The 24,011-nt window shown below is 39.6% G+C and overlaps 1 protein-coding gene across 1 annotated transcript; it reads left to right on the forward strand.

The window, feature by feature from the left end:
* Positions 1-482: 482 nt before the first annotated feature.
* On the forward strand, positions 483-21,109 carry LOC105439231 (sacsin-like). Its single transcript, XM_030995090.1, has 5 exons — positions 483-578; positions 789-857; positions 1,250-1,508; positions 2,589-4,148; positions 4,503-21,109. Exons 1-5 carry the CDS (start codon positions 483-485, stop codon positions 15,719-15,721), a joined length of 13,203 nt encoding a protein of 4,400 aa, XP_030850950.1. The 3' UTR covers positions 15,722-21,109.
* The last annotated feature ends 2,902 nt before the right edge of the window (positions 21,110-24,011 follow it).

Here is a 24,011-nt window from a genome sequence, read left to right on the forward strand (position 1 = left end):
ATCATTGTTGACTGGTGCTGATGCCGTTGTTGTTCTCGTTACTTCTGTTTTCAAAATAATTTGGTGACCACTTTGGTGACCACTCTTTAGCAAGCTCAAAAAGAAACATACCAAATAAGACACTGATAATGAAAACAAAATGATGATGTGGTGAATAATTTGGGAACCACAATACTGAGCTTGGTTAAAAGAGCATTTAATGGCAGACCTGCAGGTCCATGAGATTTCCCCTTTAGCCGTTTGTAGTATAGTGGATACGGCACTAATGTCCTATTCCACTCTCCACCCAGGTGTAGTAAATGAGTACCTGGTAGGAATGTATTCCTTTGATAATTTAGCACCTTAGTAATGATACTACTTTGTAGGCGCCTTGAGCATCCCCTGGGATGGATACGTGCAAGCGCAATATAAATATTTAGCTATTATTATTATTATCATTATTATGATTATTATTGTTTTTACTATTAAACCAACATTCTATCATGTTTTTAGAACGCCGCTTCGGCCCAACTCCACCGTCTCTCCTGGACTTCTTGAAGAAAGTCCTTAGAGAATACACAGATGGACAAATAATGAAGGTAAGCATCCAAAACAATTACGTATATTCTAACTTCCGTCCTACCTTTGGTCATTTATATTTTAGTATTAAACCGATACAGTTACAATTATAAACAACCAAAATAACATTGCGCTTAATCATATAATGTTATATTGAATATGTTGTTAGGATCGTCTCTCAATTATCCTCTTCATGATTAAAACTCTTTTCGTAATTTTAATTGTTTCAGATCAGTTACACCAAGGTGCTTATCAAACCGTTAGTCGAATGTGGCCAGGGACATGGCATGTCCCTCAGCGTAATCATTGGCTGACACTTTTCCATGTTCTTGATTAAGAAGTTACATCCATTACTATCCAATTAATTTACTTTAATGATTATACTTGTACAATATACGGTATTAATGGTATTTTTTTAGAACTATGATAGCAACATGTTATCTAGGTTTCAATTTACTATTCTTACCAAATATGTTTTCTTTCAGAGATTATTACCCAATCTTCCTAGAGCAGAAAGCACACAGTCATCAATATTGTTAAATTAATGACATCAGCTATAGACCTTTAACAAAACATTCATACAACAAATGACAGAATTGTATGACGATTTATATGAAATCATATTTAATATAAATTTAATTTTAATCACTATCATAATTGTTTTCAATAATGATATATTCTTTAAAAATAGGAAATTGTCCAGAATGCCGAGGACGCTGGTGCCAAGACGGTTCGATTTTTGTACGACTGCCGCGAACACGGAACAAGTTGCCTCCATTGGCCATCTCTCGCCCCTTATCAAGGCAGAGCTCTGTACGCTTATAACGACGCCCTCTTCAAGGAGCGAGACTGGGCTGGGATCCAGTCACCAGCCCGAAGCAACAAGGAAGATAACCCACTGAAAGTTGGACGATTCGGCATCGGATTCAGCTCCGTCTACCATCTCACCGGTAGGATATTCATTGTCTTTTTTTAGGAGGGGAGGGGCAATTATTACCCGAGTCTATTATCCAGTCGACATTCTCACCTTCGAATGAAAACAGTTTTTCACCATTCAAAATGGTTTTTGATAACCAACGATCTTGCGATGTTCATCTGGAGTCACATCACATTTGAAAAGGAATTGACATCCACTTTAGAATATCAAAATATATTGAAAATTTATGTCAGAAAAGTGGTAACATCATAGCAGGAGTCGCAATTTGTTAGAAGCGTAACGGCGAACCGAAATTATATTTGATTCGATTTGGTTTGTTTCTGTTTCATGTTGCCAAATATACACCTTCGGGAATGTGGATGTGACATTATTAAACCTTTTGACACAATAGAATATGTCAATCACATATTGAATGCATAATGAGAGTGAACGTGAGATGGTCCTGAAGCCAATTACCAATTACCATTTAGACAAACGACATGATTCGGCATTTCCAAGTTTTACAAGAAGACAATTGTGAAACAAGAAAAGATAAAAACGGCTGTAAATTAAGTCCATATTGTTGAATGGTGACGGTTCTATGATGACAGTACAATTTACTCAGCAAAAGAAAAACTAGCAATAGATTTTTAACGAATTCTTCTTTCGTTCTATCATAGATATGTAATCAACATGCATTCAGCTTCTTCCAAATAAAACCTACGAAATGTAGAAGGCGTTTAATAAATATGTAATCTTTACCATTACAAAATTATAGTGATCGACAGTATCATGATCTAATCTCTATCCATACCAACCGCGTTCTTATCACATTGAATATTCAGTGTCAATGATATATAAGAATTAAGTACCACCTACCACGTATTCCTGCCGATGATTCGTAGTGTCCTTTACATGGAAGCTCAACGCTGTCACACTTAAATCCTCTAACCAACCACACAAACTCTACAATCTTAACAATTCTGACCACAAAAGGCCTAATATGTTGTTTAGCTAGAAAATGCACTTTAGCAGTCGTTCCAGACTCAAGATTAATTCACAATCCGTAACAATGTCCTTATTTCTTACATCAATGTTCTTTCCTTTCCCCTAGATTTGCCAAGCATCCTCAGCGGAGAAACGCTTGCTTTCATTGATCCACATGAGCGTCATTTCGGACGTGGAGAAACAGGAACCCAACTGCAAGTGATCGAGGATGCCGACATCTTAAATTCACCAGAATTCGTGGATCAATTTACCCCGTACAACAACCTGTTCCCTGAAACGACTTACGCCATCGGTGATGGGCAACCCTTTGATGGAACTGTGTTTCGATTCCCTATACGGCAACAGGGCAGCGAACTCTGTGAAAATGAGTACGATGACGCCGCTATGGCACGGCTCCTGGAATCCTTCGTCGACGATGCTGACGTCGTACTGCTTTTTCTTCGATCACTGGAGACAATCGACATCAGCAGGAGGATAGATCAGGCTCAAACTCAGATCAGATCCAGAGTAGAGATATGCCCCAAATCTCTTGCGTTGATGAAGTCAGAACGAGAGAGCTTCTCCCATGCATTAGAAGAAAACAGTAAGATGAGAATCGGAGAAAGAACTCGAGCCTGTTTGACTCATCAGCTCACGTTGACTTTGCAGATCGCAGAGTCCAAACGTCGTATGGATTGGATCGTGAGTCAGATTGTGGGAGGCAGTGAGATGAACGACGATGTATTGAGTGTGGCTGACAAACACGGATACATACCTTGGGTCGGTGTTGCCATGCCTTACAAAATGCCGCGTAAAAGACGAAATGATTTCAGCGGTCGAGTGTTTTGTTTCCTCCCTTTGCCTCCCGGTGATGAGAGCTTGACAGGACTTCCAGTTCATATCCACGGTTTCTTCGGTGTTAACAGCGACAGAAGATCAATCAAGTGGCCTGGTGCTGATCGGGTGCAAGGGGATATCGATGCAAAATGGAACTTCTTACTGGTGACAAAACTCCTACCAGATTCATACATGAGCATGCTGAATTTTGCCATCAATGAGCAGAAGCTGCCTCCCGATGAAATCTACAGAGCTTGGCCAGACCCAGGTCAGGTCAGACCACAGTGGAAACTGCTTCTTAAACCAATATACCATTTGCTGAGCAAATATACAGTCATCTACACAAAGAAGGGCAATGAGATGGGTTCGTGGGTGAAGATCCAGGATGCTGTCTTCAACTTCTTGACTGATGTAGACGAGAACACAGAACGGATCATCTTGACTGTCCTCAAAGCGGCTAATGTCCCTGTAGCTGAAGTACCTCAACACATCAAGAAAATCATCCAAAGCAAAGACTACATCAACTTCAACGCCAAAGTGATCTCACCTGAAGTCATCATTGATTGCATTCACAAGAGCCAACACGGAGTCCTGGAGACCCTGAGCAGCGATGACAAACTGGTGTTACTAGAGTACATCATGACCAGGACGAAGACCCCTCGACTGATTGGTTTAAGGCTTCTGCCTTTAGCCAACGGCGACTTTGTGCCATTCGCCACAAGATCTGCCTCAACGCGGACTGTCTACATACCCACCAGGGAACTTGACCAGAGCATGTGCTACAATATGGGTAACAGTCTCATCCTGCCAAACCTCAACGCGGACTTGCTTAAACTCCTGGAAAAAGCTGGTGAGAAATTTGTGCTTATATGACTTTATTTTCATATTTCATGAGTTATGTCTCGGAATAGTCGTGCGTGAAACTCATTCAGCAGTCCATTAGCATATGTGTAATTATGCATTTGTTTACAAATACGAGGCAATGTAGATTTTCCTTTGACAGACAGAAGCATTTTTTTTTTAATAAGACAGCATTTGTTCAATAGGCTTTTTTCTTGTGAAATGATATGGACCTATAAAGTCGACTAGCAGTCTTACAAACATTCATCTGAATGCCTATTATTCGCTTTTCATAATCTTAGTTTGTAGTTTTTCTCACAACTATGTTTCTTTATCTTTTCCACTACTTTCTTTTTCTTTAAAGCTGGACATGGATCTGTCCAGTTGCAAAAGATGTCGGATAAAAATCTAGCACGGTTAATTCGGGAGACTCTTCCTAAAGAATGGTTCGCGACGGACCACGGACGTACTGTACTCTGGCATCCTGGCAAAGACAACCAGCCTCCACGAGAATGGCTAAAAGGTATTTGGAAGCTACTGAATGCATGTCAGCGTAACTCAATTGAGAAATACATAGACCTTCCTCTAATACAGGTTGAAGAGCGGCAATCTGGTGAAGTAGTCCTTGCTTTCCTTAAACGGAATTCAACATGCATCAGTCAGAGTTATGGCTCAGACAAGTTTGATCGTCAAGAAGAGGTGGTTCTTACCAAGATTGGCCTTGTCATCTGTTCTTGTCCTACATTCATAGACACTGCTCTGCTCATCGGTGGCAGTTACCTCAGAAGTCCATCGAAGAAGGGTGTAATTGGAGCACTGGCAGCAGTACCAAATCCAAAAGCGCTACAGAAGACTATCAAGGGTCTTTCCAAGAAGGAGAGACAGGTATTGGTAAGATTCTTCACCAGCTGTTCTCTCACCGATGTAGAAAGGAATTTCCTTCGTCAAATTCCCCTCTTCGATACCATTCCAAGAACTCCATCAGGCCGAGGTAGAGTTGTGTCTGCAAGTGATGTCAGTCTTGCTTTTTGTCGGACTTCTACAGACCAATTGCCGCAACATCACCTTCCGGAGTATGATATGATTTGCTGCAATGACGACGCCATTCTGAAACTCTTTTCAGATTTAGAGGTGATTGAGAAACAAAGGAAGGAGTTGTTAACAGACATTGTCAATGCTATTTGCTGTGACGTCAGTGACAAGACCGTTCTTGAGGATGTAGGAATGTGGATATTGCGTGATTTGAAATCTATCAAACGAGATATTGGCAACCATCTGTTGAAGCTGAAGACACAAGGATTCATCCTTACCGGTGCAGGTGAGCTCAAGTCCCCCGACAGTCTCTTTGACCCAGAAGACCGGTACATGCCTGCGCTCTTCAGCAAAGGTTCCTTTCCATCTGCGAGATATGCAGATGAAGGGCTCTTGGGATCATTACGAGAGCTTGGTTTGCGTCACCAAAGTGATGTCACAGCAATTGAATTAGCCAGGTTAGTTGAAGAAATAACCAGCGAGAACAACATCAAGAAAGCAGATGTCTTAATGTCATTCTTGGGAGAATATCCAAACAAGCTAAAGGAACCTTTGACCGGAGAAAGTGATCAAACCTTACAGCAGTTCTTGGCAGACAAAAGATGCATCCCATGTCTTATGAAGAGCCCGGAATTCTACCCTCAAGGCATTCCATGGCACAGGTCAGAGAGACAAATGATCAGTCCAACCGAAACTGTGAACCCTACCAAGGTTAACATACTAGCTTCTGGTGCAACCATACCCTTTCCCAAGAAAACCGTTCCACACACCCTCCTGCGTAGTTTAGGAGTTAAAGAACATCCCAACATCAAAAATACCCTTGAACAGATGGCTGTAGTTTCAAGATGTCATGGCATAGCCGGAACCTCTGATAGTTCAAGGAAACTAGAGAAGATGGTTCATGGTGTGTACAGCTTGCTTTCAGCTGCAAGAAAGGAAGATGAAGTGATACTAAAGCTGACAACACGGTTACCTGCATGTATTTGGACTGGAACAGGATTTGTGGAAATTCATCGGGCAATCCTGTCAAGCCGTGAAAATGCTTTTCACCCTTACATTTCTTCAATACCTCAAGAATTCAGTACCAAGTATGAAGACCTTTTCCTAGCTCTTGGAGTCAAGAAATGTATATCAAAAACGCAGATTCATGAGATCATCATACAGATTCAGAAGAGCGAGCCAAAGTTGGGTTCTGTGGAAAAGCGGATGGAATTCTGCAGAGAAAACAAACGTGTAGTGCAAAAGGCACTGATACTCTTAGACGAGATATGCAAAGGTGACCTTTCCCAGGAGTCCCAAAACATTCTTGTACCAACCAACGAGAGGAACTTCCTGGAATTGGTTGACCCTAAGTGCTGCGTTTTTGAAGACGTAAAGGGTCGCGGGGATTCCGATGAAGTTCAAGAGAAGCTGAAGGAAGACAACACCTTCATCGTTGATGGGACACTGCCTATTGGCATTGTTCGCGCTTTGGGGATTCTACCCCTTGGCCGGAAGATTCTTGCTGCCGAAGATTTGACTTGGATAGAACAAGCAGGTCAGTATGAACCACTTACCACAAGACTTAAGAACATCATTAAAGATAGCTACCTGGAGAGTTCAATCCCGAAAGAAATGATCCAAAATGCGGAAGACGCGGGAGCAACAAAGGTATACTTCATGTTGGACCTTCGGGAAAATTCTGAAGCACGTTCAAGCTTGTTTGACAAGGGCATGGTTGATTGTCAAGGGGCAACTCTGTGGGTGTACAATGATGCATCTTTTACACCCGAGGATTTTCAAAACATCACAAAGCTTGGCGGTGCAACGAAAGAACTTGACACGTCTAAGATTGGGCGCTTTGGGCTTGGCTTCAACTCTGTTTACCATCTGACAGATGTACCCAGCTTCCTGAGTAGAGAGTACTTGCAGGTGTTTGATCCACATGCAACTCATCTTGGATCCATGCTTAAAAGCAAAGAAAGTCCCGGTATCAGGATAAATCTGCAAGGGAAAAACAACGCCATTTCCATGTACAAAGACCAATTTTCACCATACGAAGGTGTTTTCAATTGTAGTCTGCAAGAAAGTAATGGGAATGTTGACTACGATGGCACACTATTCCGGTTGCCTCTTCGCTCTAGACATGCGGCATTGAGAGGTGAGATCTCTGACGAATATTACGATGAAGATAAGTGCAAATCACTACTCACTGATCTGTGGCGCTCTTCCGAAGATTTATTGGTATTTACCAAAAATATTCAAGAAGTCAAGGCTTTTGTGCTACTACCTAATGCCAGTCATCCATCAGAATCCAGTCAACTATTCGCAATTGAAAAGGAGTCTGAGGGCGGTCGTGATATCATGGCAGAATTCAAGCAGAGTACAGGAGATGTCAGAAAACAGAATCAAATCACGCCTTTGATCAAAAAGGAATGTGTAGTGCGAAACATAACTCCATATGGAAAGAAATATCTGAAGACTCAAGAGGAGCCGAGAAAACACGAGCTGATGTCAGTTACAAGCGTAGGAACAACGTCAGCACACAAGATGTGGCAAACTTCACAAGGACAAAAGTCGGGACTGGATCCTGTAGGCGGCGTGGCAGTAAAGTTACCGTTGTCTGGGAAAGTAGACGGTAAACTCTACAATGGGTTGCCTCTCTCAGTTCCACAAAGTCACCTACCTTGTCATTGTAATGGCTTCTTTGCCATTTCCGCAGACCGTCGACATCTCTGGAAACCCTCGAGCGACTCAGATTCAAACTACTTTACGAGATGGAATGATGCTGTTTTCGAAGATATCATATCAAAGGCCTACGTGACTCTGCTGGCAAATAAGGAATTTCAGTGTCAGGTAGCACAAATGCCGAGCGAAGTACGGATTTCTGGAGTAAATAGTTCCTCAGATAACTTCTACAGGTTGTGGCCTAATGGATCTAACATTATCCAAGGCAGTGATGGCTATGCTATGCTAAAGGGATTCTACAACATATTGGTAGCCTCTGATTCACATGATGCAAAGATATTCTGGGAAGGAGACAGGACGTGGTCATTCAAAGAGGCCATCTTTATTGACCCACTACTACTGGAATCACCACACGTTGCTTCATCAGTAAAGAAGGTCCTTCAGATGCAACACACGAAGCGAATAGTTACCGAGATGCCAAAGGAGATACGATCTACTCTAGAAATGCTGGGACTTGGGGAGCAAATGAAGAGACATACGTGTTCGAGGCATGACTTCTTTCAGAAATTTTTTCTGCCACAGATATCTGTCTTTCCATCCGAGGTACGAGATCATCTGACTCACTACTGTTTGTCGAACGTTGACCTACGGGAGACACTGAGAACCATCGCATGTATTCCAACTTCACCAGATGGTAAGAACTTGAAGAGGCCAGCGGAATTGATACACCCGACTGGAAAAGCAAAAATCCTTTTCGCAGAGGAAGATGGACGGTTTCCTTACGGCAGCTTTGCCAATTGGGACTGCTTGCATTTTCTGGTGCATTTGGGAATGGTACAAGATGACATATCTGGCACCGATTTCATCAAATGTGTACAGAAATTACAGGGTAAACTTACTGACTGTGGGCATGATCGCGTACTAGTCGAGTACCTCACTTACAGACTAAAGAAAGAGAAATCTTCATGGGCTAAGGACGAAAGCCTTCGGAATCAACTGAACAACATAGCCTTCATTCCTGTCACCTACAGGAATTCCTCTGTGAGAAAAGCTTCACGTGATACCATATATGTGTCCGAAAAACTGTCACTGGTCAGCGAGGTTGCCCCGGTTCTAGACGAAAGTAAAATGTGGATTCCCCATCAGGTTAAGAGATTTCTTGGGATTGTCCAAGATCCAGCAGTGGATGTTGTATTGCAGCAACTTCAATCCATCAGCAGTAGACCAGAAAATGTTGAAAACCTTCCACGTGTTTGCCAAGATATCTATAGATTCCTTGACTTGCGACTGAAGAAAGGTGATGGCATAGCCCAGATTCAAGAATTCTTCCACTCACCTTCAACAAAGAAGTGTCTATTGGTTGGCAAAATGTTCAGGACTGCTGATAAGCTGGCATTGGAATTTGAGGAAGAGTGTGTTGGATCTCACCTCTTTCGTGTCCCCCACAATCTCCGCGGCTTTGATGCTCTTCTATCAACCATCCACATGAAAAAACGATTTTCAACAGACGACTTCTTGTCAACTCTGAAGTGCATCCATGACTCAACTTCTGGAAAGCTGGAACAAAGTGGGTTTGAAGAAGTTATGAAACTCCTGAAATGTCTGATCAATGCTGCATCGGCAAATCCGTCGGTAATGCACGATGTGCCTCCTACCGATATCTATGTTCCCGATAGCAACAGCTACCTGAGAACCGCTAATGAGCTCTCTTTCTGCGACGTGGACTGGATTTCAGTTCCAGATGATGTCATAACAGCTCACGGTGATATCCCTCTTACTTGGGCGAAGATACTTGGTGTGCGGGATATTCGACAACACATCCTCGAAAGCTACTCCGTACCTGTCCCTGGCCTACACACACTCGAAGCACAGAATCTATTGCCTTTCGGACAGCGTGAACCCCTGACAGAGAGAATAAAAAACATACTCAAGGGCTACCCCTGCGATGATACAATACTAAAAGAACTTGTGCAGAATGCGGATGATTCCTGTGCCACGGAAGTGCACTTAGTTCTTGATGTCCGTACCCATCCAAAAGACCGCCTCTTTAAAGATGAAATGTCTCATTTGCAAGGGCCTGCTCTCTGTGTATACAACAACAAATCATTTACTGATGCTGACATAGAGGGTATCCAACGACTTGGAGTGGGTAGCAAAAGGAACTTGTCCTCAAAGGTTGGAAGATTTGGTGTAGGCTTCAACGCGGTTTATCACTTAACCGACTGCCCAAGCTTCTACACAAACGGCGATACGCTGGGAATGTTAGATCCAAATGTCAAGTATGTACCTAACGCTACTTTAGCGTGTCCAGGCTTCATGGCCAAACCAACTGGCAAATTTGAGGACGATTTCCCGAACGTTTTCAACTGCTATCTGCCTGAATTCTTCGAAGGACAGGGTTCAACTATGTTCCGATTGCCCTTACGCACAAAATCCATGGCAAAGGTATCTCACATATCTTCGGAGGCACATGATGTTAAAAGCGTAAAGGGACTGCTGCGGAAATTCAAGGAAGGTCTACCTGACCTGCTCCTTTTCTTGAACCACGTTAAAAAGGTCAGCATATCCACCATTGATGAACAGGGAAACATGAAGGATACCTCAAGCGTCCAGGCAAGCATCTCAGAATCCAACCAACTAGATTTAGATGCATTTCTTTCTTCAATATCGGCTGAAGAAACTGATCCAGTGACTGGATTCTCAAAGTTCCTTGAAGACATTCCAGTAACAGAAGTACATTACGATATGAGAGTCACTGTAACAGAACGACAAGCGAGGGGCGTGAAGACGCAATCAGACGACTGGCTTATTTATCAGCAGCATGGTTTTGCCAAACCAAACGAAGTCCCTGATACTGTGTTAGATGCATATAATAGAGGAGATCTGCATGTCTTGCCACAGGGCGGAGTCGCGCTACCTTTGGGTAAACGACTAATTTCATCAAAGGCATACAGTTTCCTTCCCCTTCCTATAGACACTGGTCTCCCTGTCCATGTCAATGGCTCTATTGAGTTAGATGAACGAAGGCGGGACATTTGGAGAGATAAAGGAGACGCCCGGGCACAGTGGAATCGTCAAATAATGAAGCAGATCGTTTCACCTGCATATGTTAAGGCGCTTTGTTGTCTTCAGGCTAAAATCATGACTCGCATCGACAAATCAAAGGACGAATCTGAATTACATGACATTGTATGGTCATATACGGCGTTTCTTCCTGTTACAGCAGAGAACACTTTCTGGAAAGAACTCATAGAAGACATCTACAGAACCATTGCCGACTCCGCCAAGCCAATGTTCCCTTCGATTAGGCGAAGTGTATCGTACAACAGAGATGGTGATGACACCAATGGGGTCAACAACATAAGAACTCTAGAATGGAGGACACCACTTGCAGAATCACAAATGCAAGGCTTCTTCGACTCTCCAATCGGAACGGATCGGAGCCTTAGGTCGGTTGTGTCAGATCTTGGATTTCCTCTGATTGAATGCTCTCAGAATGTGCAAACAATATTTTCAGACAGCTTGCAGGATTGCAGAAAGGGGGATATTCTTGAAATCACCCCTGCTCGCTTGATCAGTCATCTCTCAAGCAATGCAGTAGAAGATGTAGGATTGGCTCCAATGGAACTGCCGAAGCAACTTTCTGACACGGTCATACAGGATACAGCCACTTTGGGAGTCATTTTGAACTACTGCTCACAATGTGATATCTTCAAAGACAATGTTGAGGCTCTTCCTCTTCTAGCAACATCAGATGGAATTCTAAGAACGTTCTCAACTGAAACTCCGGTATACATTACCGAGTTTGACTACCTCTTTCCATCCAGTAGAAGCAAATTCCTGGAAACATCGATAAGGAAGTACTTCAATGAGGATTTTGATGTGATCTGCCATTTTGACATTCCATGTGTTGCTTCTTTGATGAGGGAGGAACTATGTCCTATCAAATTCGAATGCGACCAATATGTTCAGTGGGACAAGTCTGAACCGACAGAGGAGTGGATCACCGGACTATGGGAATGTCTTGCTGCATGCGGAAATTCTGATGATGAGTTATCATGTCTTTCGGAGTGGAGCATTCTTCCATGCCGCAAGAATGGAGATGTGGGTATGACCCATCACCTGGTACCATTGTCAAAATCTACTTGTGTGATGTATAAGCTAAGTGGTATGTCTCATATACTTGGGGCTTTGAGTTCACTCGGGGTTTCTGAAGTTGATCGGAGTCTAGACTTTGAGGAAGCAGAACAACTTATCACTAAGATTGTCGCCCACGAGGATCGACCTGATGCAGTGCTTGCAGTGTTCGATCACGTCATTCAAACAGACGCCGGCTTGTTCGATAGGTTGACAACCGCCCAGCGTGACCATATCCTGCAATACTTGACAACCCATATGCCAGAGAGACTGGTGGAAAATGTCGACAACAGAAGGATTATTATGAATCTCCCTTGCTATGAACAGATAGACGGGACATACGTTTCACTTTCACACACGTCCACTGTCTATGTGGTAAGAGCAGATCTACCTATCGAAGAGATGACAAAGTGGATGGCTGAATACGACTATATTTTCCTACGTGAAAATGTCGGCTTGAAAGAGCTTTTCAAGGCAATTGGGTGTGTTTTCGTATCTGAGTGCGACACCATGTCCAAGTTCATCTTTCCCAAATTTCACTTGTTGTCCTCAGAGGTACGGCTCAAACATCTTGAAACCCTCTCGAGACACAGATGCCAAATAGAAGGAGGGGTGGAGAAGTGTATGAAAGTCGGAGACTTTCCTTTACTGGAAGGCAATGACGGTGTATTGAGATTTGGCAGAGAATTCTTCGACCGAGGAAACAAAGTGTTTGCAAAATTGCTCGCAGAGAGTAAATTTCCCTCGGAAAAAATCATCAAGAAATTTCTACCTTCCTTCTTGCATAAATTTGGTGTTCAAGCAGAAGTTACAGCAGAAACGTTTCTTGAATACGCAAAAGAACTGTCGACAAATCTGACGAAGGAAAGAAAAGAAAGAAAAAAGCTAGCTGAGCAATCAAAAACACTCGTGAAAGAGCTGTTTCGGAACTGCACCCTTCACAAGAATGACTCATTTCTTAACAGTGTCAAGTCCATTGACTTCATCATCCCCGATGCCCCAGAAATCAGTCTAAAGAAACTACATCCCTATCATATGGACGTGAATATGGGAATAAGATTCGACTCATCAAGTTTGCATGTGAATGCTCATCTTGTGTGGTGTTCAATGAGGCTCCTACCGGAATACTTTTCCAGGTTGACCCGCTGCTCCCTCCATACGAAGGATACCATCCTTGTAAAGCTTGGTGTGGTGAAAAAACCAACCACTGAAAGCGTCATTGAGAATACGAGCAAGATGTGTTGCAGGGTTCATGATCAAGGGAACCAAACTGAATTTCAGGTATTGGCCAAAGTCATGGGCGCGACCTACATATTCTTGGATTCAGCCTGTGAAAGTCATAAGGTTCAGCGTTGCAGTGATCGCACGGATAGATGCAGATGTTGTCAATTGATAAGCGAAAAGCTTTCAGACGTACCTTGCGTGGTCATTCAAAGTGTTCCTCCTCTGGTCAGACCTACCCTAGTATGCCGACAGTTATGCGGGGATCTCTTCCAACCTCATCTTTACCAGCTGCCTGACGGTTTGATCCCTTTCAGCAAGTTGCTGTACAGTCTAGGATCCACTCCGACTCCATCATTTCTTCAGTTAGCCACAGTACTAAATGGACTTGCAAGTCACAGTGTGAAAGAAATGAAGAATCCCAACATGCTCAAGGCCATTACAGCTGCATCTCAGTTGTTCCTTCAGCAAATTGAGTCCTTGACATCAGCCAAACTAAATAAAGCGTCCTTGCAAGCTGATTTGGAAGGTATTCAGGTTGTGCATCTTCCTGGTTCATCAAAGGGGAAACTGTTGCCCTCGACAGATATCTTCATCAAAGATGAAACTGATCATACCAAACGCCTTGTAGAATCCAATGTACCGTTTCTGCCAGATGAAGTTACAAAGCATCTCACAAATGTCAATGCATTGGTGGACTCCATGCCAAAACATCTCAAGCCAAGATCTGTCAAGGCTTGTGTGACCGAGAGAGTCGACTCATCAGCAAGGCCGTGTCTGTATCAGCAGGTTGGTCAGTGTAAATTCGATACCAGACTAAATGGTCTTATAACTTCAAAGGAATTTGATGAAGCAATACAGCGTTTGCTTGAAGTAGGGAGTGATACTGACGTCAATGCTGATCGCCAACGTATTGATAAGCTTAAGAACCTAAGGCTACAGTGCATGGCTGAGTTACCCACCTCCTTGTTCATTGATGGTGAGAGGATTGAAGGTAGTGAAGCAAAATCCCCTTCCTGCATGAGTTATGACGACGATGATGCAGAAGAGGCATGTATAAGAGTTGTGCATACCGGGGACAATGAGCGTTCAGCATACATGGAAGTCGTAAAGGGTGTTGCCCAAGCCATATTACGACACATAGGTGGCATTGGTCAGGAGCATCTTCCTTTCCTAGTGGACATGTTGTCGGCGGATTCCTCACGTGAGATTCTCAAACTCCTGCGTAGTTACAAGCTGATGAAAACAGACGGACGAGCTGCCGCGCATGATGAAGGAATGGCTCCACCAAAGCTAGGTTCCAGAATTCCAAGTGATATCTTGCATCTGCTGGAGCAAGATCCCTACCTTGGTTTCTTCAAAGGGGAATACGTGGCGTACCAGATCAACACTGACATTGAAATACACGTTATCCCCATCCATGTCTACGCTCAAGTACTAGATGTTCCTGAAAATCTCCTTTCTCCTCTCCGCAACAAATACCTCATCGACATAGGAGAGGAAGATCCTGTGTGGGTTAGTGGATTGGACCTATTCAAATTCTTGATGCCGGAAGAGTCTGTAGATACTGGTATGGAAATAATGGTGTATTGTCATTCAGCTGATGGACAAGGACCAGAGGGCCCAGATACACCAGAGACTCCGCCTACAAGAGAAGTTCCTCCTCGAACAGAGGCGCCACCTAGACCACAGCCTTATCCCGAAAACATTGAAGAAGCCAAAGAACAGGTTACTGTTCAATTGGAAGAAATATGGGAACTTGATGAAGAGGAACGAAAGAAAGCAGTCAGACGAATGTACTTGAGATGGCACCCAGACAAACATCCTCAAGAAAGAAAACACCTTGCTACTGAAGTCTTCAAGCATTTGCAAAATGAAATTGCTCGCCTAAAAGCAGGAAGAAAACGCACTGGGCAGGCTGGAAAGAGTCAGGGATCTTCAAGTGGTCCAAGAGGTGGTGGCGATTTCTTCGACGATGATTTTGACGAATTTATGAGGAACTGGGCTAGGCAGGAAGGAAGGTGGAGAGAATCTTACCACAGGAGCTACAGAGATCGGGGATATTTTGGGAATGCAAGATCAAGGCATTGTCCTCCTTCATTTGACGATACACCCGAACCCGATATGCCAAGAGCCTCAACTTGGTTTAAACAAGCTAAATCAGACCTGTCAGCATCCTCTAATGATCTTGGAAAAGAAGCAAACGAATGGGTGTGCTTCAAGAGTTACCATGCAGCGGAGAAGGCCTTGAAAGCAGCTCAGTTTGCCTCGCGTGGGACTTCTAACCCCTCGCACAACCTGGACGTCCTCGTGACTGATTTGATGGGTCACTTCCGTGACAAGACCGTCACTGACCGCGCTCGTCAACTGAACATACTGGTCGATGTGAACGACTGTATGTATCCAGGGGCAAGTATATTTCGACACAGAGTCCCATGTGAACGGTTCTCCCAGTCCGATGCAGAGAGAGCCAGGCAATGTGCTAGTGACATCGTAGAAGAAATCCGAAAGCATTTCAAATTCTAGATCTTCAGCGACAGTGGTATTAGTCAGCGTTTATCTTATTAAATATGTTGGTGCTTGCGTTGTAGACAAAATGTGTGTACTAAACATATTCTTGGTAAGCAGAATACGATCTCGATATTCTGAGATTCCGAAGCACTTTTTGGTCATGAAGGTAATGGTCCCAATCTCAAGCACCAATTCTCATGAGAATAATGATGCATGATAAAAAGCAACTTATTGACTAATTTAGAGTACCAGAAAGGTTATTGTAAGCAAATGGTACTTGATTAAAGAGAACGAGAAAATATGGCAAATAAATGAGAGGCTCCTTTGATTATATTTGCACGATCTTTCGATATATTGCAACGATGTAGGCCTGTCTATAATAATAACGTGTGTAATTGAAATTACTCCACAAACGGGAATATTTCTTATTATATCCCACTACGTTACCTGCATTTTATATTCATTAGCTGTTCATAATCATTTACAGATCCATTGCATTGTAATAAAACAATTTTCATCAGATTACAACTCTTAGCGCATGGATACGATGTACATTTATGTAATATTCCACGGAATATTACCAATATTACTATATCTTCGAAAGTCATCAATATAATTGTTTTATCCTGCTTCAACTTGAGATCTTAAGAATATGACCTCGCTTCAATAGACTTAAATTAACCGAAATAGGATAATTGCACAACTGGTTTCTTTTATCCTCCTGATGCATACTCCCAGAAGAAGAATTCTCAAATAATGATATGATCGACCCCTGAACAAGATTGGCAGTTATTGTGATTACTATTCTTATTTGTTTTGATTTACTAATCAATGATAAACACATTGGAACCATATGTATATTTAGTCATGTTATATTTTTCAGCGCGTGTTGAAATAGTTGTGATCAACTGATAAATCAATACTTAATTTTTAATCATGTTCATTGTATTAGATGTGCTTGTTAAGAAGGTAAATTTATACGTGTATATATCAAAAACTTTGTCAATACTTCAGTTTCTTCAGTTTATACATCATAAATGGTTACAAAGCAAGTGCTTTTTCATTCATTTGAATAAATAATTATCCAGATGAATTCTATGTTCGAAGCACTATATCGTCCTACAATGAATTTATGCTTCTTAATATTTTTTAATTGTTGTATTTAGATTTCGCCTTTAATTTCATGTTGTTGTACAGCCTTTTAGTAATCCAGCCAAGTAGATGGACGGGATTTATATTTAATGTGTTTTATATAAATGAATGGATCAATTGATTAAAGAGCGAAAACGATAATGGCTTTCGTTCTAAATCTACGGATCATATAATGTTATACAATGTCATAATGTGTAATGCCAATAATATTTCGATTTCTAATTTCAAGCTTTTATTGTGACATATATTATGTTTATTGTACATTCAAAGAAATTTTTACCATGCGTTTGTTTGTAGAGGTCGCTGTGTAAATAATGAATTCCACGTGTTGAATGGCATTTATAACATTTACATAATCCACTTCATGTGGTTATGAGTAAATATGATATTACTATTCAGAATTTGCATACAATTTTCACTTATTATACCTTTCTCTTGTATCATATCCTTACAAAACTCTGAAGTAGGCTATACAATGATACAATGCCATTTCCTTGAATTCTTGTCTTTATTGTATAAAATGATGTAATCAATCTTTATTGATACATCGATGGACGTACTTTATACTGTATATAATTGAATCGTTCAGGATTCAGATTGGGGATTCTTTGTTACGTGCATTTCTTGAAAGCTTTAATTAGTCAGAATAGTTATATCAGCAAGATTTTCCACACACACACGAAAAAAAATTATATACAGATATATGTATATATACACTATTGTACTTTTCTGTCATCATGCTCTGGCAGATATGAAGAGATCACTTATACTGTGATATTGAAGTTGGAAATATTGTCAATGTAGCGCGTGCTTAAATTCTTCTTGAACTATAACGCCGTCAATAAGAACCTGATGGGTAATACTGATCGGCTTTTTTTTGTAAATATTTTCTCGGATGGCATTATGAATAAATGATTTAATGATATTATGCATTATTGACTTTCTATATTATTGACATTGGGTATGCACTGGAAGATGTAGAGATAGTTTATTATAACGTCAAACTGTAGTTAATGGAATAGTAATCTTTTTCTTGCGCTGTATTGTTCATGGTATGGTATTTTTATGTATATGTGAAAGAGACATACTAGTTTGTATGTGTATTATTAACTACTTTACAAGCCGTTCATAAAGGAAATGTTTGTAATACACATTCTAATGAAGTTTTCATTTGCAAAATAAAACTTAGACAAGAGAATACTATTCAAAACAGCATTCGATGAAACTGATCCGTATGTTTATGAGCAATACAACGGACTACAAGCTCGAGTTATATTTCCCAGTGTCGATGAATCATGATAATTACATTTGTATAAAGCTCAATTACATAGGCCAATCAAATTGATGTTGTATTTTAGAAGACTATGAATAATATTTGTATTTTTATGACGTAATTATGCCAGTAGCAACAACAATTCTGTCTGTATTACTAACTTCATCCTTATTTCAGTTACTTATACTTGTTTTCCAAGTAATGACGATGGAAAATTTTATACACATTTTACATAATTATACCCAAGTGTTTCCAGTATTTTTCATTATATATTTACAATGACATTACGTTATTACGTAACTTGTCAACGAAACATACACATTAACCAGATATGATCTCTCTCCTTTGAGAGGTAAACCACCTATTTCGTAATGCAATGCGGCAATAGGTTAGTGATATTTTTTAATGTCAATTATCACTTCAATAGGTTGTGATTTATTGTCGGTGTATTACTATACACCGTGTAATATATACAAATATGTAGTCGTTTTCATGTTTATCATTGTCTTGCTTTATTGAAATCATGTATGATCACTTCGATAGTTCAACTGCTTATCATACATCAGTTTGAGAAACTTTAATTGATGATGATTAGTAGCGATCCGTAGTGCAGGCCTATTTGTATTTGATTGTACTGGATGCATATACATGTAAATATACAGTGTCTTTGTAGTCACGATGATATAATATAATCGCATACATTTAGAGAGGCACTTTCCCTGAAGAACATTTGTAAATTCAGTTCATTATAAGAAATCTATCAAGAATGTTGTACTAAAACTGGATATGGTATTACACAAATTTACTTCTTGAAACTTTTGATGCATGATTACTAGGCATAGCGATATTTGATATTGATAGTATATTGTTATAATAAACCATGACTTCCTATATTATTATGAAAGGATATTGTTCACCATTGAAATACAAACAGAATTTGTTTGTGGTTGATGTAAATAAGAGTACTCCTTTTTCTTGTTTATCTTTATCATGTTTCATTTAGCGGCAATGTATATCTTGTACAAAAGCAAAAATATCGACGGTTTAAGCACGTACATGTATATTGGTTAATATCAATAATGTCTATGAATGTTATATCTCTTATATTATGTTTGGAATTTGATAGGTTTGTGACTTTGAATTTGCTTGTTGTATACACGTGATTGTTTACAAGCACAACATAATCTGTATTTTCATTTATTTTGGAACTATCGTATGAAATAGTGAACATAACATAACGAGTTACTTTGTTCGAATCAGGATTATGATGTACATAGTAGTATTTTCGATTTCTTTACAAATCTATAGCGCATAACAGACATATTATAAATGCAGGTTGTTTCTTCATTTTTTAAACTAATATCAATGTACAATGAACCTTTGCTTAGTGTAAATAATGTATTTGACAAGTTAAGTCTGCGCTGAGATTTGTATGTATAATGATATTGCGACATATATTTTTTTTGTCAGACAACAAATTCCTTCTGAAGTTCAAAACTCAAATGCCAAACAAAAATTGTTCGTCTTTTTGTAAAGTCTGGTTACATTCTCCGGTTATAAACAAATATTGCAAACTGTATCAATAATGTAGAGATAGTTTTAAATGATTTTTTAGAGTTGTTATGCTATTTGGAATGAATAAATTCTTCTGTGTGCATACATTAAGGAAAATACACTGTACATACGTTTTTTCCCAAAGAGCATTGGGTTAACTCTAGTTTTATGGCCAGTTGGTATTTTCTAAATGTCAAGCCTTTTCACTTTAGTCATATATTATGAGGAATGTTACTAAAGATTCAACATCATGTGAAAGTTATTCTACGGGAAATTACTTATCTGGTTTCTATCTGACATTTTGAGCAAGAAGGAGCATCTTATAACTGGTATTTCAAAGTTTGCATTGCGTTGCGTATAATGATGTCCTGTATATAACGTGTGCACTAACTGTATACTGTATATAAATTATGAAACAGTTTTCACTAAAAATAAAAATTGTTTGATGTCTTGTCACACAAGAGAACATCTTGTCTTGATATTTGCACATGAAGAAAAAATTTAATGGAGATTACAAAGCTTGCATTCCGTTTTGGTATATTAATTTTTCAATACCAAATATGTATTTTTAAAATATCGCTAAGCCATTGATACTAAATATGACATGTTTTTAAGATGTATTATTGTGATGCAAATACTACGAGGAAATGTGTGTTGTATATAGATTTGATCAATGGCATATGAACTGAGTCATTCTTTGGTTTAAGAGATTTAACTTGCTTTGAAATACAATTCGCTCTACAGGAGTACTGGTAAAAAGGGCCCATTGTGGTTTTACAATTGTGAATGACTTGCTTTGTCTGAAATGCATTTTCTTGATATGTGATATGTAAGTATATTACAAATGTTACCTTTTCACTTGCAAAATTCCATGTTCCAACCCGTGTCAGTTATGCTATTGAAACATGAAGCCGTTTCATATATTTTGAATATTATTGTGGTACATTCATATATAGCCTATATGAGCGTTATAAATGTGCATAGAATATCAGCTGTTTAGTTTGAGATATGAATAAAGATCTGCAAATTATGAAGAAGAAAAAAAACTTGCAGTTCACCATTGTATTACTGCTAAAAAAGAAAAAAAAGATAGAAGTTCTTCCCTATACTGAGAGGATGTTACGAGTCATGGTATAAATTATGTAATTATGTCTAAGATCAGTAATCTGATCATTCTGTCTTACAAATATACTTTGTAAAGTTTATCTGTTATAACTATACCTGTGGTTTGTCAATCTCTTTAAGAAGGAGAACTGGCATTGTTCATGATATAAAATGAATAATCATTTTTGATTTTATGTAGGATTTATTGATAGTTATGAATGAAGATAAAGCGTTGTCGAATAATATAGCAATATCACAATGAACATTAATGAATGTGTAAGTTGGAAAGAGAATAAATGTTGATCTTCCTTGAAAAATAATGCATATCGTGTCTAGTTTACTTTTATTCAGGGCTAGTGACTGAGGAAATGTAACTATATTTAAGAAGTAATTCAACGAAAGTGGAAAGAAATATCATATAAATAATGATATTGAAAGAGTGATCAAACGATTAACATTACAAAGAAATAATGTCAGAATGAGTGATCGATTGATTAAATTATTGATTGATTGAAAGATCGAATGAATCAATGGATGGATGGATGAATGGATGGATGAACGGCAGACAGATTGAATGAGACATTAACATAATATGATCGACTGACTAATTGGTTTAATTGAATGAATGCATGAATTAATTAATGAAATACCAGGCCAACCGGCTATTTAATTTGAATGATTGGATGAATAAATAAATTAATTAATTAATTAATTGATAAAGGACATGCATGATTTTTTTTTATTATTATGCATTACAAAAAAAAGGAACAATAAAACAAAAGTACCAGTGATGCCAGTTTGAAAGAAGAAGAGCTAATAGCTTTCATCATTCCCCTTTTTTCTATGTGCATAATGAAGAGCATTTCTTATGTTCCCTGTTTTATATTACCTGTCAACATTACATTTATCCTGCGATTGTCATTACCATCCCATTACATTTGGATCGTTAAGACGCCAACTAAAGATGGGCCTTGTTTTTCATGATATCGTTTTGGATCAACTAATGGTCTACAATTACTATGTTTCTCCACAAAGGCTAATCTCCCTTAAAATGCGATTTTGGTTTGATGTCATGTACAAACTGCGAAATAGTGAACTTATCCTCAGAAATATATAGGTGTTTATCATGAACATTTTCATGTTAATTTTGGAAACGGTCCTCAAAGAGACTTCATAAAACGCATATTTCACATTCTTACGAACTCAATTGAACTCTACATTCAACATACATTTTGATTTATAGACAGACATTATGTTAGCCATCTGTGATGATGTCGTGAATTATGTCAAACCGGGGACAATACGGCAATTTCCATGATCATTCCGAAACAAAAATCTGAATAACAACAATCATAACCTAACCAAACAAATTAGTCTCCCCCTCCCCCTCCCCTTTTTGAGAATGTTTACTCTCTAATTTTTCTTGTTAGCTGAGATGAACTGCAATTACTCATCGCTGATGGTATACACTACACCATTGGCAAGTAGCGACGTGACATCATCAGGAAACTGCGCAGTGGTGGTGGGTGAGGCTTTGTGCGCAGGGTCTAGTTCTTGATCCCGATCGTTTGTTCGCTTGAGGTTTGAACGCGTCAGTCCCTGAGTTTCATGAGAAAAGAGTGATACAAAATAAATTATATTATCAAAAAAGGAATCCGCAAAAAATGTTGGGGCGGCTACAAGCGAGACAAGTGGAATTATATTGGCACAATATTGCATTGAAATTAATTCGACAAAACTTCCTTCAATGTTAGAAAGAGTCTATGTTGAACATTGGATATTGCTGGTAAGAGGTGTTTGATATCACTATTGAAATGAGTTCAGGATTCCAGTTATTTATGAAGAGATCATGAAAAAGATGGTAAGCTTGATAGAAAACTCGAATATTACCAGCTCATCTACAAGAAGAACGTTGTGAAAACGGTGGATAAAATCAGGATCGAGTGGGGGAAGCCTATATGAAGTGTTCATTTCCCTTACACTTTTCTTTCTCTCTCTCTCTCTCTCTCTCTCTCTCTCTCTCTTTCTCTTCTCTCTGTCTCTCTCCCTTTCTCTTGTATATCCCCGGTGCTACAGCATATCTTGTAATACCTTGATCTTTTCTGCCGCTCGGTAGTTGCTCTTTGCCGTCCAGTCAACCATTATATGACCTGACAACTCTCGGTAAGCAAGAAGAGTTGGACCGTCATCCGTCAAGCCGCGAGGTCGAACCTCCACCAGTTCCCTGCTATCAGTTTGGAAATAAGGCCGACGATGAACCTTTACAACTTCAAGATTGGCGAGGAGTTCGTCTGAAAGGGGTTTGTTTCTTCTATTCTTGTCTGTTGAACTCTTCGGGGTGTTGCAGAGGCGATTTGGGTCTTTTCTGAGACGTTTAGGAGCATTACTTGCAGGTAAAGTAGGAGAAGGGAATGTTACATCCGACACATTTCGGGGTGACGAGTTTGGCACATTGTTCTGTCGCAGCGCATGCGTGTTAAAACCTGACTCAAGGCCTAGGGTACAAGGTATTTGAAGTTGTGGTTGGTAGACGCTTTCCAAATTTGATCTATTTGGGGATCCACTAATGACTTGATTATTCCTCAAGTTTGACGACTGTAAGAAGAATACAGGATTTCTACATGGAGAGATATCAAATAAAACAAAACAAAAATACATAACTTCACAAAGACTTATCATAAAATACCTAAGTTATTATTGTTTGGTGTTTTTTTTTTTGGGGGGGGGGTTGCGTTGTCATAATCAATTTGTATCTATTTTGACATTATGCTCTTCAACATTAACAAAAAAATTATACTAGGTTCTCCTTTTTCATTAATTATCAAAGAAATGTGGAAAATCACGATGCTCACCATCAATATAAGAAAACGACGATTAACATTAGCCGTTATCAATATAGTTTGATGCAAATAATAATATCAAACTTACCTTTGACTTTGTTTGGGATACCCCTGCACCATGTTGGTCTGTGTCTCACGTTTTCCTTCCGATTTATTATTTCTTGTCACTGATATATTTTGTTCATTGTCACTGCTTCTGAAAAGTTTTACAGGTATCGGATAATTTCTATCAAGTGCCAGAGTAGATGGGTCTTTGAGGTTCCCTGGTAACTCCTTGCCGTTTCTTAGGGTTTCGTCAATGTATGAAGGTCGAGGCATTATTTTTCTTAGTCCATGAATCAATGTTGGATTCGGGCTTAGCGTTAGTGGATAAGAACATTTG

The sequence above is a fragment of the Strongylocentrotus purpuratus genome, unplaced genomic scaffold (genome assembly GCF_000002235.5).
Source record: "Strongylocentrotus purpuratus isolate Spur 01 unplaced genomic scaffold, Spur_5.0 spur5_scaffold_21, whole genome shotgun sequence".
Classification (NCBI taxonomy): domain Eukaryota; kingdom Metazoa; phylum Echinodermata; class Echinoidea; order Camarodonta; family Strongylocentrotidae; genus Strongylocentrotus; species Strongylocentrotus purpuratus.

Bases quoted from the DNA above. Each gene is read 5' to 3' on its own strand.
- LOC105439231 (XM_030995090.1), top strand. From the start codon at position 483: ATGTTTTTAGAACGCCGCTTCGGCCCAACTCCACCGTCTCTCCTGGAC. The intron at 579-788 runs GTAAGCATCCAA...TAATTGTTTCAG, and splicing joins CAGATGGACAAATAATGAAG to ATCAGTTACACCAAGGTGCT. The intron at 858-1,249 runs GTAATCATTGGC...CTTTAAAAATAG, and splicing joins GACATGGCATGTCCCTCAGC to GAAATTGTCCAGAATGCCGA.